We start from the raw sequence: 15,839 nt of genomic DNA, 5'->3' as shown, positions 1-15,839 counted from the left end.
AACATCTTAATAACACAGTCATTTACGAAATTTAATGTTGGAACTAGAGATCTTCCCATCTTTTTTTTTTGCATAAGACCTCATTTGAAATCAACAAAGAAAAAGAAAAGATGCTGAGTTGTAGCAGAGAAACAGATAAAATCTGTAACTGTTTTCATTGAGATGTGTAGTTTGCCAAAGTTGTTATTCCCAAAGCATATCATACTTTTCCAGTTCTTTATCAGATTTGACAGAGGGTGATCTAAAAAAAAAAAAAAGAAAAGCAGGAAAAGCAATGTCACCCTAAAAAGTCATTAACTGCTTGTGTTGTGTACAGTGTATAGCTGCGAGCATAGCCGATTCTGCATTTGCAAAATCCTGTGGTATCTCTTTGTTTCAACAAATTCTAGAATGGGAATTACAGATCACAGTCCATTATAAAATGCAAAATAAAAAATGTTAATAGTGTCACTATTTGTATATTTTCAGAATTACCAATCAAAATTTCATTTGAATCTGATTTTATTTTCTTCTGATAGATATGAATAGTCCAAATTTACTTTCATAATAATAAACAGCAACAGAAGAATACTGAGGTTAAAATTTCTATTCTCTGTAAAATATGTAAAATATTATCACACACTTTTTAAAAAATGTCGGATTCAGGTAATACAATAGTCTAATCATAATAAATTTATTATAGCTTATTCATGCTTTGCATTTTTATAAAGCCTTCACTCTGACAAGGACTGCAGTTCTTACAGTACAGCAAAGATGTTCTATGCTATTTTGTCTGTGCTGAGCAGACACAGGCAGGAAAGAAAAGTGTTTTGCTGAGCAGTCTTCCAAGGGACGGGTGCATTTCCAAGTGTTCACTGCCAGATTTAAATCAGGGAATGATCCTTCTGTTGTTTACAAATCAGTTGGCCATATCTGTTAAGGTCATTGTGTTGACACCTGTGCCAGCTGGATCCCACATCTATTTTTTTGACGTCTGAGTCCTGGACAGAGATATCGAGAACGCATAATGAGAAGAGGCAGCTTCTTTAATTTAAAATTAAAAAAAATCCCAAACAATCAACCAAAACTGTTTGCATGTAATTTTCATACTTCTTGCTGTGTTTCCTCACCCAGGACTTTCAGCTTCATACTGCATAGAGATGAATAAGTAGTTCATGAGTGAAGTGCATAAGTCTTTGGACAGATCATGGAGATGACATGGTGCATTTTCTGTTAGTCTTCTTTAGGCAGGATAGTACAATGGCAGTTTTTCTGAAAATAAAACTGAAGTTGAGAGTCACAAGACAAATGTAAAAACCTCTCATTTGAAGAGTTGTGTTAATCTGGATAAATTATATTGTCAACTAAGGTGCACACCTAAGGAAATGAGCAACTGAAGCAAGGGAGAGGATGGTTTGAAAATGGCTGTACTACAAGTGTTATTTGTACACAATGCTACCTGAAGTCAATTGCTGCCTTTTTGAAGCACATTGCTTTGTTGTCCTTAATGCATTTGTAACAAGAGTAAGTTACTGACCTCTCTTGGAGCAGTATAGTCTCTGTGTTTACATCACAATTATGCACCTTCTATTCTGTGAATATAGCTCTTCTGCCTGGAGAAGAGAAGGGTGGTCCAGGCTCTGCTACACAATTTGTTTGCTTCTGAAAAACTCTTTTGCTGTGAGCCACACAAGTTACATTGTCTGAAGGACTGCTTTGTGCAATGAGATGTAGGGCCTGGCCAAATTTATGAGGTGGAATTCCCTGATGGTTTTGCAAGCATTAAGTATTGCGGCTTTTTTTTCTCCTCTTATCACAACTTTCCAGAAATTTAAACATGAACAAGTAGAGCATGTGAGGGAATTTTCCTTGAAAAGTAGTGGAAAATACTGACCTTTTACTTAAACTCATTCTGGAAATATTTAGCCTCAGGAGATATATTTTTGGGTAATTGTGATCATACAAAAACAAGAGACTGAGATTAAATCCCTTATGTAATTTTTATTACAGCTTCAGCTACCATGAAGGCTATAATTATGAGTGTAGTTCTTGTTGACTGTGGAAAGCTCCCTGAGCAATGTGCTTCTTTATGTATTCAGTGAAATGAAATAATTACAGAGCTAACATCCACTATTCTTCTGTGGAGACTTCTTCCACTGTTCCACATTCTTCTGAAATAATGAAGACAGTGCAAATTACAATTAAGAAATCTACTTTTTTTCTTTAGGATTCAAAGTTAATTTAAAATGCAAATTACATCTCTGTCTCTCTATTTATTACTTTAACAATCTTAACCTTGTATCTCCACAACATATTTTTAACCATATTGTTTTTCTTTGAAGAACATTCTTAAGGAAGTTCTGTTCAAAGGAATTTTACATCCAGCATACATGGACATGAGCAGCCTTGGATGGATGTTGGGAAGATGAATTTTTTTTTGTTTGTTTGTTTTAATCATGTAATAAAATTTACTGCTTATTTGGTGAGTAGATTTTTGTAAATTCTTGCCATTTTCTAAGAATGGGTATAGTAGAGCTAGGAAAAGGCAGAACTAAAATCCTAGAAAATATTAAAGAAAAATCAAGCCCTGTATTTCTCAAGTTTGGCACTAATTGTTTGGAACATTTCACAGTATTTGATGGTATGTCTGTATGTCAGCAGCTCATTTTAAGAGGGTAATTGTAGCATCCTGTTCATTTCGTTATGCAGATGGTCCACAAAGAAACAATTCCTTGAATTCAACCCTGACTCCTGGAGAACATGCTCACAGCACCAGAGCTCTCAGGAGACAAAGAATTTTGCATTTAGATCTGCATTTAGATTACATTCAGTAACTAGTGAAAGAGGTCATTAACTGAAGAAACAATGATATTGACTATATTATTTTTTAATTAACTTTTTTAAGTTACACCTTTCTTTCTGTGCACAGAAGATGATTGTGGGGATGGGGGCCTTTACCATAGTATTATGAAATATTACATGTAAATATATTTGTATAGGGACTAAATTAATGCTTCATGACAAGCTAAGTCTTATACCACCCTTACCTTTGAATATTTAATTTTGCAACCTAGCCTTCCTCTTAATGTAAGGTGCATGGGAGTTTTCCTGCATGTATGTATAAACGTGTATACATGAGCAAAATAACCTTGATGGTGATGAAGTGTCTCAAAAAACAACCACAGTCATTGGTATTTTATTTTTGCACATCTGTTCTTTAAGCTGTAACCCAGGTATAACAGGTCATTGCTCTGAACTAATTTGATTATACAGTATCACACTGTCAAGCCTGTGCACAGAAGGTATGAAACTAAATTGGACAATTCATTATGATTTTTACTTCTGGGATCCACTGGAGTTTCATTTTCAAGTTTTCTGTTCCTCTTTAAAGAGGTAATTAATTTCCTTCAAAGAAAGTGATTTGACAAAAATAACATGTAACCAAACTCTAAAACAATAGGTGTTTTTACATACACCAAATTACTTTCTTCATCATGACTGCTAAAGGGGAGATCAGTAATTAATGATCCAATTACTAGTTTACAAAGGCTTTTATTGCAGTGTCAAGGTGATGTAAAAGCCTCTTGCACTGGTTTTTTTTTGCTGCCATTACAGCTTACTGAATCAGCAGATGCACTGCATATTTATAGATCATTTATGGCATGTGTGCTGCCAGGGATGGATGATACTTTGGACTTACTTGTTTCTTAAGCTCTTGTTTCTTAAAGAAAATAATTTTAAAAGTAAAGTGAATGTATGTTGTGTCTCCTGCAGTTTAGTATTGAGAAGGTAGCAGGTTAAAAGTTATACTTGTTTAGACAACCATAAAGTCATTTGTACTCCATGTGTGAAGTGTTAGGTCGGGTTTAAAGAAAAAACCCCTGCTATGACTTGTAAAGAAATGCTGTGTTTCTTTGTTACACATAGTTTCAAAAGGTAACATTTACCACAGTAGTTGTACTTCCCTCTTGATTGTTAGGTAGAATTTTGAAATTTGCCAATATCTTTTTGCATAATGTCAACTGAGAATTACAGACAAGAAAATAAATCAGCTTAACTTCTGAATGGTGATTTACTATTCAAATACTAGTTGTTCAAGCATGTAATACAGAGGATTTTTTAAAGGTTATTTTTATTTCTATTCTGAAATGTGCATATCCTTATCAGCGATCAAGACATTTAGAGTGAATTTAGAGTCTTCTCCAGTACCCACTGAGAGAAATTATTGGTAATACTATGCTTAAAAATATTGACCTTTTTTGCATTACACCTTCCCTTCATCTGTCCTTATAGGATAACAACCATGTCTGAGGGTAAAAGTGGAGGACATCTTCCCATCCCAAACAAAATCTAATAACTGAACAGAAAAAGGCAGCAAGTATCTGGAACTTAGATATTGGCTTGAATATTTTATAAGACTGTTTCACTTCAAAAATTTAAATGTTTTTGTATTTTAAATTTATTATTGTTGTTGTTGTTGATGAATTCTATTACATAAATAGATATATTATTTGTATATTGGTTATCTCATACTGAAAATCACAAAATGAGTAATTCTTAATACCACTTTTTGGTAGCAACATGTCAGTGATCTTGACTGGAAGCAGTGGAAAGAGAGGAAAAAGATGTGATCAATGAAACAACTGGCTGATCTTCAGTCATGATATATGGGTGGCTGCTGGGCTGATGGAAATTGATTCTAGATAATGACATGCCTATGATAGGAGCCATGTCTATGTTAGTAATGTCTCCTTTCATTAGGATTAGCTCTACATAGCATTGGGGATAAAAGATAGGAAACTGTTATGAATAAATATGTCTCTTTAAAGCTAAGCTAAGAAGACTTTCCTTCCTGACATGCTCACTGTTTCAGCTTTACTTATGGCTGATAGTTCCCTTGATGAAATTAGTACAGCTGTGTCATGAGTACAACTGACATGTTAAGTCCATGTCCTTATTTGTGAATTTGACAGCAAGCCTCATGAAGAATCCATTCCTTTGCTGTCTTTCTTGGTCTCCTGTTGTCTTCACTATGCAAACTTGAAGCTTACTTATTAATTAAGATATAGTGATTCAAAGTAGCTTAGGGTTATTTTCTGTAATAATTAGTGTTGACATCAAAGCAGTAAAGCTTGAAAGTAAATAAGTACACAATATAAGGGAGGTTTTTTGTTTGTTTTTCTCTGTTAGTTTCTTTTTTCTGTTGTTAATAAGTATTAGAAGGAACAATGCAGATGGAAAACATTATTATAGGCTCCCTGTCAACAGATGTCCATTACTAAAAGGAATTAAAATGCACCTGGTTATACACTGCCTGTCAAAGGTAGAGAGCTTATGTCTGTCCAAATAGAAATAGGGTCACATTTAGGATTCAGTACATACGTATTATGTCCTATGGCCCTGAGACTTGGAGATGCCAGGCAGCCTTGTTAGAGCTACTCTGACAGTCATTTTGGCAAAGATACAACTTCAGGATGTAGAAAGAGTGTATATCTCTGGAAGGCTGAGTATAGGGTAAGCCAGCACAAAGTGAATTGCGTAAGCAAATATGTCTACTAATGCTAAATAGAGTTTTCCTGAAGCTACTTATTTCTTCAGTTTAACCAAGCCTTCTTTGGTGAGTGTATATAAAATGGTAATAAAAAGAAAAGTCTAATGGAAATAGGTACTGAGAGCACACAAAACCCCAAACCTGTTTCCTAAACTTTGCAGCTGTTTCTCACAAATTTTCATAGTGCTCCAATTATGAACTGTCTTCACTTCCAGGGGGCTATAAGGCTTGTTTCCAACTGGCTTGTCAGGTTTTACTGTTGCCTTCCCATTGGCAGCAAAACAGTTGAATTTGCTTGGACTGGTTTCAAACTCTGAGGAAGGAATTTCTTGTACATTTGCAGTTTGGTTCCCAGTTGTGCAGGAACTCCAACACATCACAGAACCATTGGATCTTCTGTGCTTCCTTAGCAGTTGTTTTCCAAGATGACTCATTTTTCTGATTCAGGATTTCATTGATTCAGGAAATACAGGGTTTTTTCTCACCTTCTAGATACCAGTTAATTCCTCTGTGCATTATATACAAGAACTTAACTTTCAGGAGACTAGTCTGTGAAAAAGGGTGTGCTCATTGAGAACACGTAAATGAGCTATTTGGTTTTAGTTGGTGAGAACATTATCACAGCATTAAATAACACCAAGCTGTGGAAATGAGGGCCAGATATGGGATTCTTTAATAGGATTAAAAGGTTTTTTTCTCTGCTGCATTGTTTCCTCTTTATATGAGTCCCTCATTCAGGTATTGGCAAGCTGATGTTGCTGATACTTGTTGCAGGCCTGAGATGGTGAAGAACTTGTGATCAACATGTCAGTTGCAGCCCTAAGGTGAAGGGATGGTTATAACATGGTTATGGTTATAACATGCATGGTTAAAACAGACAATCAGGGAAGATGTGTGAGGTCAGCCCATGAACACATATGGGGTCTTTGTGGATGTGAAAAGGGAAGAAAAAGGAAAATAGGCATCTTTTAAAAATAATAATAAAAGAGTAAAAAATTGCTTTTGATTACTTGCTGCAGGGCATGATCCAAAAATACTGTCTTATTGAAACTTTCCAGTGTGTGTTTTCCTTTTTATTATGCCAAAAGAACTTCCTTTTTCGGGCACAGGCTCTAAATTTCGTAACAAAAGAAGGAAGAAGGGAAAAAGTGAAAATGCTACAAGTAGGGTCAAAAGTGTAATTTGGAGTAAACATCTTCCTAAGATAAAATGTTAAAGACAATCAAACGAGAGAAATCCGTAGGATATTATGCTGAATTAGTTCTAGTTTTCCCTGATCTTATTAAAGGGGCAGGAAGTATATAACAAAGGTGTGCAAATCTGAAAAAATTGAATCCTAATAAGAAGACAAACTGGCAGTGGTAGACTGGGACAGTATAAAATTTCTGACTGTTTCTCGTAACTAAAGAGTACCTGTCCATTGACTTGTTGATCCAGAGTGTGAGTCTGTGTACTGGATCATATGATAGAGGTTGTGGTGTGACATATAGGGTCACACTTCAGGTGTCATATGAGAGACATGATTGTAAGTGTATAAGGTCCTCTAGTTTGTGCAGTGAGCTGTGACTAAATGTATTTGCCATATTGATATGCTTTCTTTCAATTTATTCCAAGGAAAGACATTTATCAAAATATATGTGACTAACAGACTGAGCATAATTTTGTTCTAGAAAATGTAACTTTGAAGAAAGTCTTTCCTGCAATTTAAATCCTTGCAGCAAAACATAAATTAAAAAATACTTTCAGTAACTATTCTTCTATTAATAGTGATCCTAAGTCTCAGTTTCAGAAGGAGAGCCAGAATGAAACAGACATGCTGAAACCCTTTCCCCTTTACACTAGATAAGCTTTTACATCAAGAGTAATATTTTTTCTTTTAATCAGTCCTTGTAGTAGTTCAAAGCATGGCTACACAGTTTTTGGGGGTGAACCAAGGTCTTCAATTTTAGTAAGATTTTCCCCCAGACAGTATCCCTTAAATAAAAATAACAGAGGAATTCAGGATATTTCTAAGTTCTCAAAGACTAGTCCATGGGGTCCAGAGACATTTTTTTGATAGCAGCATCTCTATTCAATGCTTGTATGCTGTCAGTGTCATCATTCTTTCCACATGGGTATGCACTGTTACCTCCTCCTGCCTCCCCCAGGTTTTCACTCACCCACCTCATGGAATGCAGCACTTTGCTATTCACTAATGAAGATTTATACATTTTTTTTCCTAATTGCTGCATTTCTCTGTACATATTAAAAGTCAAAATGTATTTCATATCCTTTACATACAGAACAGCTTCTCTTTTTTTGCTTTGGTAGGACCAGATCCTTCAGACATTTTCCTAGGTTGTTACAGGTTAAAAGTTGCCAAATCCAGAGGAATAATTATTTCCTAACAAGAAATGTTGAAATGCATGGTAGGAAGTTTCAAAGCCTACTGTAAGACCTGCAAGAAGGTGCTTCTTTTTGTAATCAGTGCTCAAACTGCATCAGTGACTGTGTTGAAAAATATTTCTGTGCTTTACAATTAACTGTGTGACAGGCAACTTTACATTTGTTCCTGCACCAAAAGCTGGAATGTCCCTGATATGTCCAGAGCCGACAAATTGTTTAAGCACTCATATAATCACCTGCAGGCAATTTCAGCTGTGTAGCTCCCCTTTGGAGTCACCCACTGTGTGGCAGTCTAGATGGATAGTATTGCAAACACAGAAAGTAACCTTCTGGAATGGAAGCTCTTCAATAGCTGTAGCTCACTTTTTACTCTGCTCCAGAGGCCTTCTGGTACAGGGCTGCACTGGGAGTTGTGCAGTTAGGAGAAGGATGAAGACACACAGGATGTGTTCGGCTCACTGTACCCTTATGCTGGAAGTTAGCGTGGAGGGTGAATATACTCACTTAATTGCAAGGTTAAATTGTTCGCAGTTTTGAGTAATGATATATAAGTACCATTATTGGCTCAAGTAGTCAGAAGTATGTGCTCAGTATACACTATGTAATCAGGTAGTCTCCTCAGCCTGAAGAATTTAAAGTTATATGACCTGTCCTTTTTGGCATTGAGATTTGAATTTGAGGACAAGGTTTTGGTTTATTTGGTTCAAAGATTATGTTTTTAATTCACTAAGGGAAACATTTGACAGTTTAGAGAGGTCTTGGTTTAGAAAGGGCCTGGGTTATGCCTATATCCTTTGTGAAGATTTTGGGCACTTCAGAGCATCCAAATTACCCTGTATGAGTAGAATAGCCAATTAAATTGAGTGCTTTATATCTAACCTGTTTGGAAGATTAATGGTTTTGGATTTGACGATGAACTTAAACAACACTCAAAAAAGAGTAAACATGCACCTTGTAGGTTAGCTACAAAATTCTTAATGCTTTATAAAAGATATTCAATTACCATATTTCTGTGTGGCAAACCCATTATAGGAAACAAAAACCTACATAATCAAGCATTAAAATATCAGGGAAACAGAAATTCACCAAAAGTCTTCTAAAATATACTCTGACATTTGAAGTTCCCATTGCTACAGGAAGTTCCCATTGCTGGGGGTTCCTGACCGTGGAAGAAAAAGATCTTTTCCTCTTCCTGTTTGGTTTTGTCTGAGTAAAATAAGCAAAACACACTGAACACCAGTAAGGTTACAAAGGCTTCAGCTTAACCTTGTTTCTACAGAAAGGCTGGGTTACTGATATATGCACAGCTTTCCATATACACACAGAACTCACTGACATTAATAAGAGCAGACCTCGCTTTTATATCCAGCTGCACTCCTGAACTCACAAGGCATCTGAATATTGTTATAATGGCATAAGCTAAGATTGTATAATATAATTAGTAATATATTAGATCTTTTTTCCGTGAATGGTGGTTTTATACTATAGCTTATGTAATTTATCTGTGAGTGACATTTTCTTCCTGAGTAATTTCTGCTGCATACCCTAAATGTATATATTATCAATAATAAAGTATCTTCTATTGTGGAAGAGAAATTTCTAAGAGAGCAGCAAATGCATTCTGTGGTACTCAGAGTTAAAACTACAGTGTCTTTGTTACAAAATATCGTGGTTTAACTTTTATTTCTTTACCTTATTTTCTTTTGTTTATTTACTTATAATTTTTTTTCTTGTAGGCAAAAACCTATGTGCCTTACATATATTACTTTTAATTTTACAAGATTTAAAAAATAATTTACCTAGTCAAGATTTTAATATTTATAGAACTTGCACTGAAAAATTTATGTCCAGTGATTTTATCAAGCCATTCATTTTATCTCAAAAAGTTGTAGGTATACTGAGCCATACGTGTCTCTCACAGAAATGTAATACACTACAGGGCTTCCAGACAGCCATCCTTTTATTAACATGCATAGTATTTATGCCTGTCATTTAGATCACGTAATGCAGTGTTAAGGGCAAAATATATAAGATCTACAATGGCTTTACAATTTCTAATTTATATGATAATTTTTGGAAACATATAACTACCTATTTTACACAGGTAAAACCAAAACAGTGTTTGGATGGAGTTCTTGGTTATTTTAATTTAATTTTCATTTTATAAATGCCAATTAATTAGTAGTTACTGTGGGAAACAAATAAAAAGAAAGTCAGCCTTCTACATCTTGTTTGAAAAGGAGAAGGGAAAATGGTAGAGCAAGAAGAGGGAGTTCTTTGATTAGGTAACAGGCTCAATTTTGCAAGTGTTCTGTGCAGGTTTAGTTCCAGGGATTATCATTTGATGAAGAGTAACTATTTTTGTAAAATAACCGAATCTAGTCTTGGACACAGACAATTTGTGGATGCACCATACAGTAATACATGGGTTAGAGGACTTGGAATAAGTGGAAACCAGCTACACCAACAGATGAGCCTGGGACCAGTGCTGAAAGGCCCCAGGGAATTTGTAAAACAGGCAATATGTAGGCAGGAACTCTTTCTGTCTTCTGGATATCTCTAAATGTATATTTATGAGTAAGGGCTAGATCTTCATGAGCTCACTGATGATTTCACACAGTACCCCTTGAAACAATGTCTGGAGGCAGAAGTAGCACTGGAAATTCCATTGCAGAAGTACCTTTAGCAAAATGTTACTAGCTTTCAAAAGAGTATTTCTTTCTCCTTTAGCAGGATAGCCACACTTTTATCTGTAATACAGGCAAGATGTTAACATTCATGGCAAAGCAGTTTTGGTAAGAATTTCCGATTTTTAAATGTTATCTTCCTTTCAAGAGTCAAGAAACACAGTTAATAGATTTACAGCTTATTTATTATTTAGAAAATATGAATGAATTAAGGCTTCAAAATAACTTTATGAAGTTACTTTAACACTGTTTTTGTGAAAGAAAAGGCTATTTAATATGCTAACATATTTCTACAATGTGTAAGGGAATAAGTTCAAAGTATCTTTTTGAACCAAAGCCTTTGTATTTTGACTATTTACTTCTTTGAAATGAAAATGAGACGATTTTTTTTCCCATGTAGCATGTGCAGGTCTCTATATTAGGAGGAAACGAGTGGAAAAAGATTATATTTTTCATTGTACATATACAATATACTAGGTTGGACTTGATGATTTCAAAGGGCTTTTCCAACCTAGTTAATTCTGTGATACCTCTCCAAGGAGACTGTTTTACTTTTCTAAAGCATCTCTTAGTTTCTTGTAGTTTTATAAGGCCGTATCTTCACATCCTCTCTGTAAAGTTTTCTAGACAAGTGTTAAGACAGTGCTAAGACTTATTAGTTACATTTCACCACCCTACTGATGTAGTTCCAGAGGAATAGGTTGAGCAATGTTAAAGCAGGGTCTGAAGTAACAGAAATAGAAAAATGTTTTTTGAGGTCTGTATTTAAAAACCCAGAACTACTTTGCTTTAGTTTGGTCAAATTTGATAGAAAATGAAACATTTGTTTCCTGAAGATAGTAATGTAAAAATATTATGTAGCATGCAGTAACAAAATACTTTTCACGTAACGTGTAGCAACAATGGTGAGGGGAAAAAAAAGAGAGAAACGTAATAGTGCAGAATGTGTGGGCATAATTTAGTGTTTAAAGTACATACATAAAAGAGAATGTTTTAATAAAATACATGAGTCATTCCCAAATTCTTTGGACAGCAGCATTAATTTAGATCTCTTCTTTAAAACTGTTTCTCAAACTTTTCTTTCTACCACATGTCTTCCATGGAGGTTAAATTCTGACTGTATGGAATATTTATATGTTTTATCAAAACCCTACACACTCCCAGTTGTGGGGTACCTGTACTTACTAGAATTTGTCCTTGTATTTAACCAGGAGACAAATCAAAGTTAATATGCTTTTTATTCTAAATATATTTTCTAGAATTTTTTTTCATTTAACCTTCCTTAAAACATCATCTAATGCAAAGCGAATATAGAGTGCCATTGTTTTAAGTATTTTATTGACGTGATTAGAAAAAATATTAATTTGTGTTAGAGAAGCAAAGAAATAAGTTCCTTAAGACATTCTGTATTTAAATGCTTTCCCTTCTGGATATTCTGTTAGAAATACAATTTGCCTTTTCATTTAATTTACTGTAAATAATTTTGTAGGGACGGTTAATAAACCTGGCGCAAAGATGTTTTACACTGTACGTAATTTTATGCAAATATACACACACACAAATGTATCTCCTTCCTCACTGTTTTTCATATTCCATATACTCTGTTGTTGGAGCCTGAACTTTTTCTTGGAAGCCCTTTGCAAGTCCTGCTGGCAGAGGTTATGAATCAGATAGGATAATCAGAAGTCTTTACAATTTTACTGTATCTTTGTTTGTCCTTTCTTTCACCTTTCCTTTTCTGCACTATCTTGTCTGTCTGATTCTCACAGGAGACATGGATTACAACTGGTTGGACCATACGTCTTGGCATAGCAGTGAGGCATCCCCAATGTCTTTGGTGAGACATGTGGAGCCTTACCACTTAGTTTCCTTTATCATTTTACATTTCCTTGGTTTTATTTACACCTTTGCATGTTTTCTTTTTTGTATCCTTTTTTTATCCCACACCTATAGGGGACAGTCAAAGGGGAAAAAGAAAAACTAGTGAGCAGGCAGTTTTGTCGGATTCTAACACCTTATCCGAGAGGCAAAAGAAAATGGTGTGCTTTGGTGGCCACTCTTTGGAAGAGGACTTGGAATGGTCTGAGCCTCAGATAAAAGACTCTGGGGTAGATACGTGTAGTAGCACAACTCTAAACGAGGAACATAGCCATAGTGAGAAGGTACTGAGATTATGGAGCCTGCATTTTAACCTGCTCATTTGGTCTTTGTTTGCTCTCTGTCACTCATTAAAATAATGCATAAAATAAAAGATAGGGTCTTTCTAGAGACAATATAGCATTTCTTAAGGTGCAGAAAAGAAAAACAAATGAAAAGTCTTTGCATGCTTGCAGCTTTTACTGTTTGGCAGCATAAGAAAAAAAATTGAGAGGCATAAAGGAATGTTCTTATGGTTGCAAATCAGCATATCATGATATTACCTTAAAGAATAAAGTAATTAACAATAAGGATTCTACCAATTGGCTTATTTGATTTACTATTTCCAAACTCCTGGGGCTGAAATTAAATTAATAGTTCAAACCCCAGGTGAAAAAGGGAGAAAATTGGGTCTCTCTGCACAGAAAAGTTGTTTTTCTTTTTTCCCTTTCACTGTCATGGTTGTTCATTTGTTTTGTTGCCATGCAATTTTGTGCAGTACTGTGCAGAATTAAAGGCTTTGCCATCTGCTTTGGTATTTTTTATTTTTGCTTTCTGTTTGGTGGAGATTATGATAAATCTTTTTAGAGTTATTAGTTGTAATGGGAGCAGATTTATCTGTGCCTGCTAATTTTGCATGAAATAGAGCATGAAATAATATTTTTCTGTGAAAAAGTGCTATGATTACACAAAAGAAAATCTTAAAAATTTATTAATTAGGCCAATAGACAAGTATAAGTGTGCACATGTATAGTAATGGAATAATAATGCTCACTGTAACTGTGCTTCATATGTGAATTAATTATTCCAAGAAAGAAACAGAATATCAAATGAAGTAATGGATAGACCTTTTAATTGTATTTTTAAATTTTAATCTACTACTACTGAGAGAAAGTAAAACACTGAAAATATTTTTTGGTCTTGGATAAGAATTGACGTGTTTGAAGTAGTAGAAAAATAAGACATTTCTTTTTTCAAATTTGCAGTTTGAGTTAAACTTCTTTTCCAGTATTACTCTTACACTAGACTTTTAGCGATATTTTTCTCAGTACTCAGGTGTGATTCTCATTGTGTGTAGATAACTATGTGTAGTTGTCTGTATCTGTCAGTTCAAGATATTTACAAATTGGATTAAGTAAAATAGATAATGTTATTAAATATTAGACGTCCATTGTGATGAAGGATATGTTCAAATAAATATTTTCCATTACAGTTTTCTGTCATTTTATTACATTAAATATTAGTGTAATCATAATACTTCCATAGAATTTTTAAAATATATCAAGAAATGAAAAGTATTACTGAAATATTTTTCATTAAAATACTATTCACTGTATTTTCCATTAACACCATATGATAGCATCCAGTAACTTGGCAACCATCCAAAGATGGAGATCGTCTCATTGGTCGGATTTTGTTAAATAAACGACTAAAAGACGGAAGTGTGCCTAGAGATTCAGGAGCAATGCTCGGATTGAAGGTTGGTGATGAATAATTTTGAAACGGACAACTCTCAGTTAAATTAGCTAATTTTATAATGAAAGTATTCTCATATTATATAGTGTATGCATACCAGTATTGATAATGCATATCATTCGCAAAATTACAGTATAGACATTTTATATTCATTTACCTAGGGTAACTTTGCAGGGTCCTTGGCAGAATGAAAAAGTTGTATTTTTCTGAAAGACTAGACGTGTTTTCACAAGTTTTCCCAGAATGTCTTCATAGCAAAGTACTAATTGCATCCTTGCTAGGCAAGCCAATTCCTGTGTTCTTCAGTATGGAGCATTGTACCATGGTATAACTTCTATTTCCCCAGAAAGGGAAAAAAAGTGAAAAATAAATTATCTCTCTTCAAGACCTGGCGTGTGGGGTACGCCCAGCCCCCGCCCTGGAGGGAGGTCTGCTGAGATAAGGAGAGTGCTTAACCTCCCAGCATAACTCCCCTGGAAAGGCAGCTACTTTGCAGTTACGGGGAGAAGAAGACAAACCCAGAAGCCTCTGGGAGACCCCATGCAGATCCTTTGTAACCCATTGGCCTTTACCCTCTGACACCCACCCCCTGTATCCCTATAAAGCCAGCCCTCTACCCTTGCGAGGGCAGAGAGAAGCCCCCTGCAGAGCTGAGCTGAAATCACGAGCTGACAATCACTAAAGAGCTGACAGCCTCTGCACGGGCCCTCCAGCCAGCAGCTGAGGGAAGACACCGGGCCCCGGGAAGACGATCTCTCTCGGGACCATCTCTCCAGACCGGTCACAGCTTCCTCGGTCAGAGCTACTGACCCCACACCAGCTGCCATGCTGGGGAACATCTGGGAGTTAATGATATTTCAATCCAGATCGGAGTATGCCAATGGAACTTCCTCTTTCTGAATTTTTTTCTTCTCTGATTGTTTGATTTGCCACATTTTAAAAATATGAAATGAATATTAATATTATTGTTAATATTAATATTACTGGTTTTTATCACAAAATAATGTACTAACTTTTTTTCATGTGTGAACCTCTTTTTCATGATGCAGTGCTCTTTAAACACATTATGAATTACTTCCAGCTCATATATTGATCTCAATTTTGTGTGATATTATTATTTGCTGTTCCTGAAATACTAGTACAAGAATGAGAACAAACTATACACAGTGGAAGAAACAAACATGTATTTATTTTGATTCCATATCCCTGCTGTGAGAAATCATTAAGAAGTTTAAATTTTCTGTTCTCTATTTCGCACAACTCTTTACTTCACCTCAGGTATACAGATTAGGTTGTAGTCACACCCTTTCAGTAAGGGTTAAATCAGTGTAGTTATGTATTGTAGATACTAACACGTTTTGGAAATTTTTTTTTATTTAATTAATAAATAATTTTATTTTAAGTCAGTGGAGAAGCCAGTTGAACCTCAAGTTTTATATGTTTATTTTTGTCTTACTGTCAGAAAATGCCAGAGAAGAGATTAACAGTGCCACTAGAAAGCAGTTTTTGTTTAAACATCTACGTTAAAGTTTCTAAAATCTCATATGAACTCTTCAGTGAGATTCATTAATAGTTCAGATTCAAGAGTAACTACTTTTTAATCTCAATAGACATATGGAAAGAGT

At 35.0% G+C, this 15,839-nt stretch overlaps 1 protein-coding gene across 22 annotated transcripts in view; it reads left to right on the top strand.

The window, feature by feature from the left end:
- Nucleotides 1-15,839, top strand: part of RIMS2 (regulating synaptic membrane exocytosis 2) — a 393,792-nt gene that overhangs the window by 162,292 nt on the left and 215,661 nt on the right. For 11 of the 22 annotated variants that reach the window (XM_017730312.1, XM_017730317.1, XM_017730311.1 and 8 more), the window contains 2 exons: nucleotides 12,556-12,764; nucleotides 14,099-14,218. In XM_017730312.1, coding sequence (XP_017585801.1) covers nucleotides 12,556-12,764; nucleotides 14,099-14,218 — 329 coding nt within the window. Of the gene's footprint in view, nucleotides 1-2,820; nucleotides 2,826-12,371; nucleotides 12,440-12,555; nucleotides 12,765-14,098; nucleotides 14,219-15,839 lie in introns of those variants that run through there. The other 11 variants (XM_017730323.1, XM_017730304.1, XM_017730318.1 and 8 more) reach the window with 3 other exon arrangements.

This window comes from Corvus brachyrhynchos, unplaced genomic scaffold (genome assembly GCF_000691975.1).
Source record: "Corvus brachyrhynchos isolate BGI_N302 unplaced genomic scaffold, ASM69197v1 scaffold302, whole genome shotgun sequence".
NCBI classification, from domain to species: domain Eukaryota; kingdom Metazoa; phylum Chordata; class Aves; order Passeriformes; family Corvidae; genus Corvus; species Corvus brachyrhynchos.
This window is presented reverse-complemented; position numbering and strand designations above follow the sequence as displayed.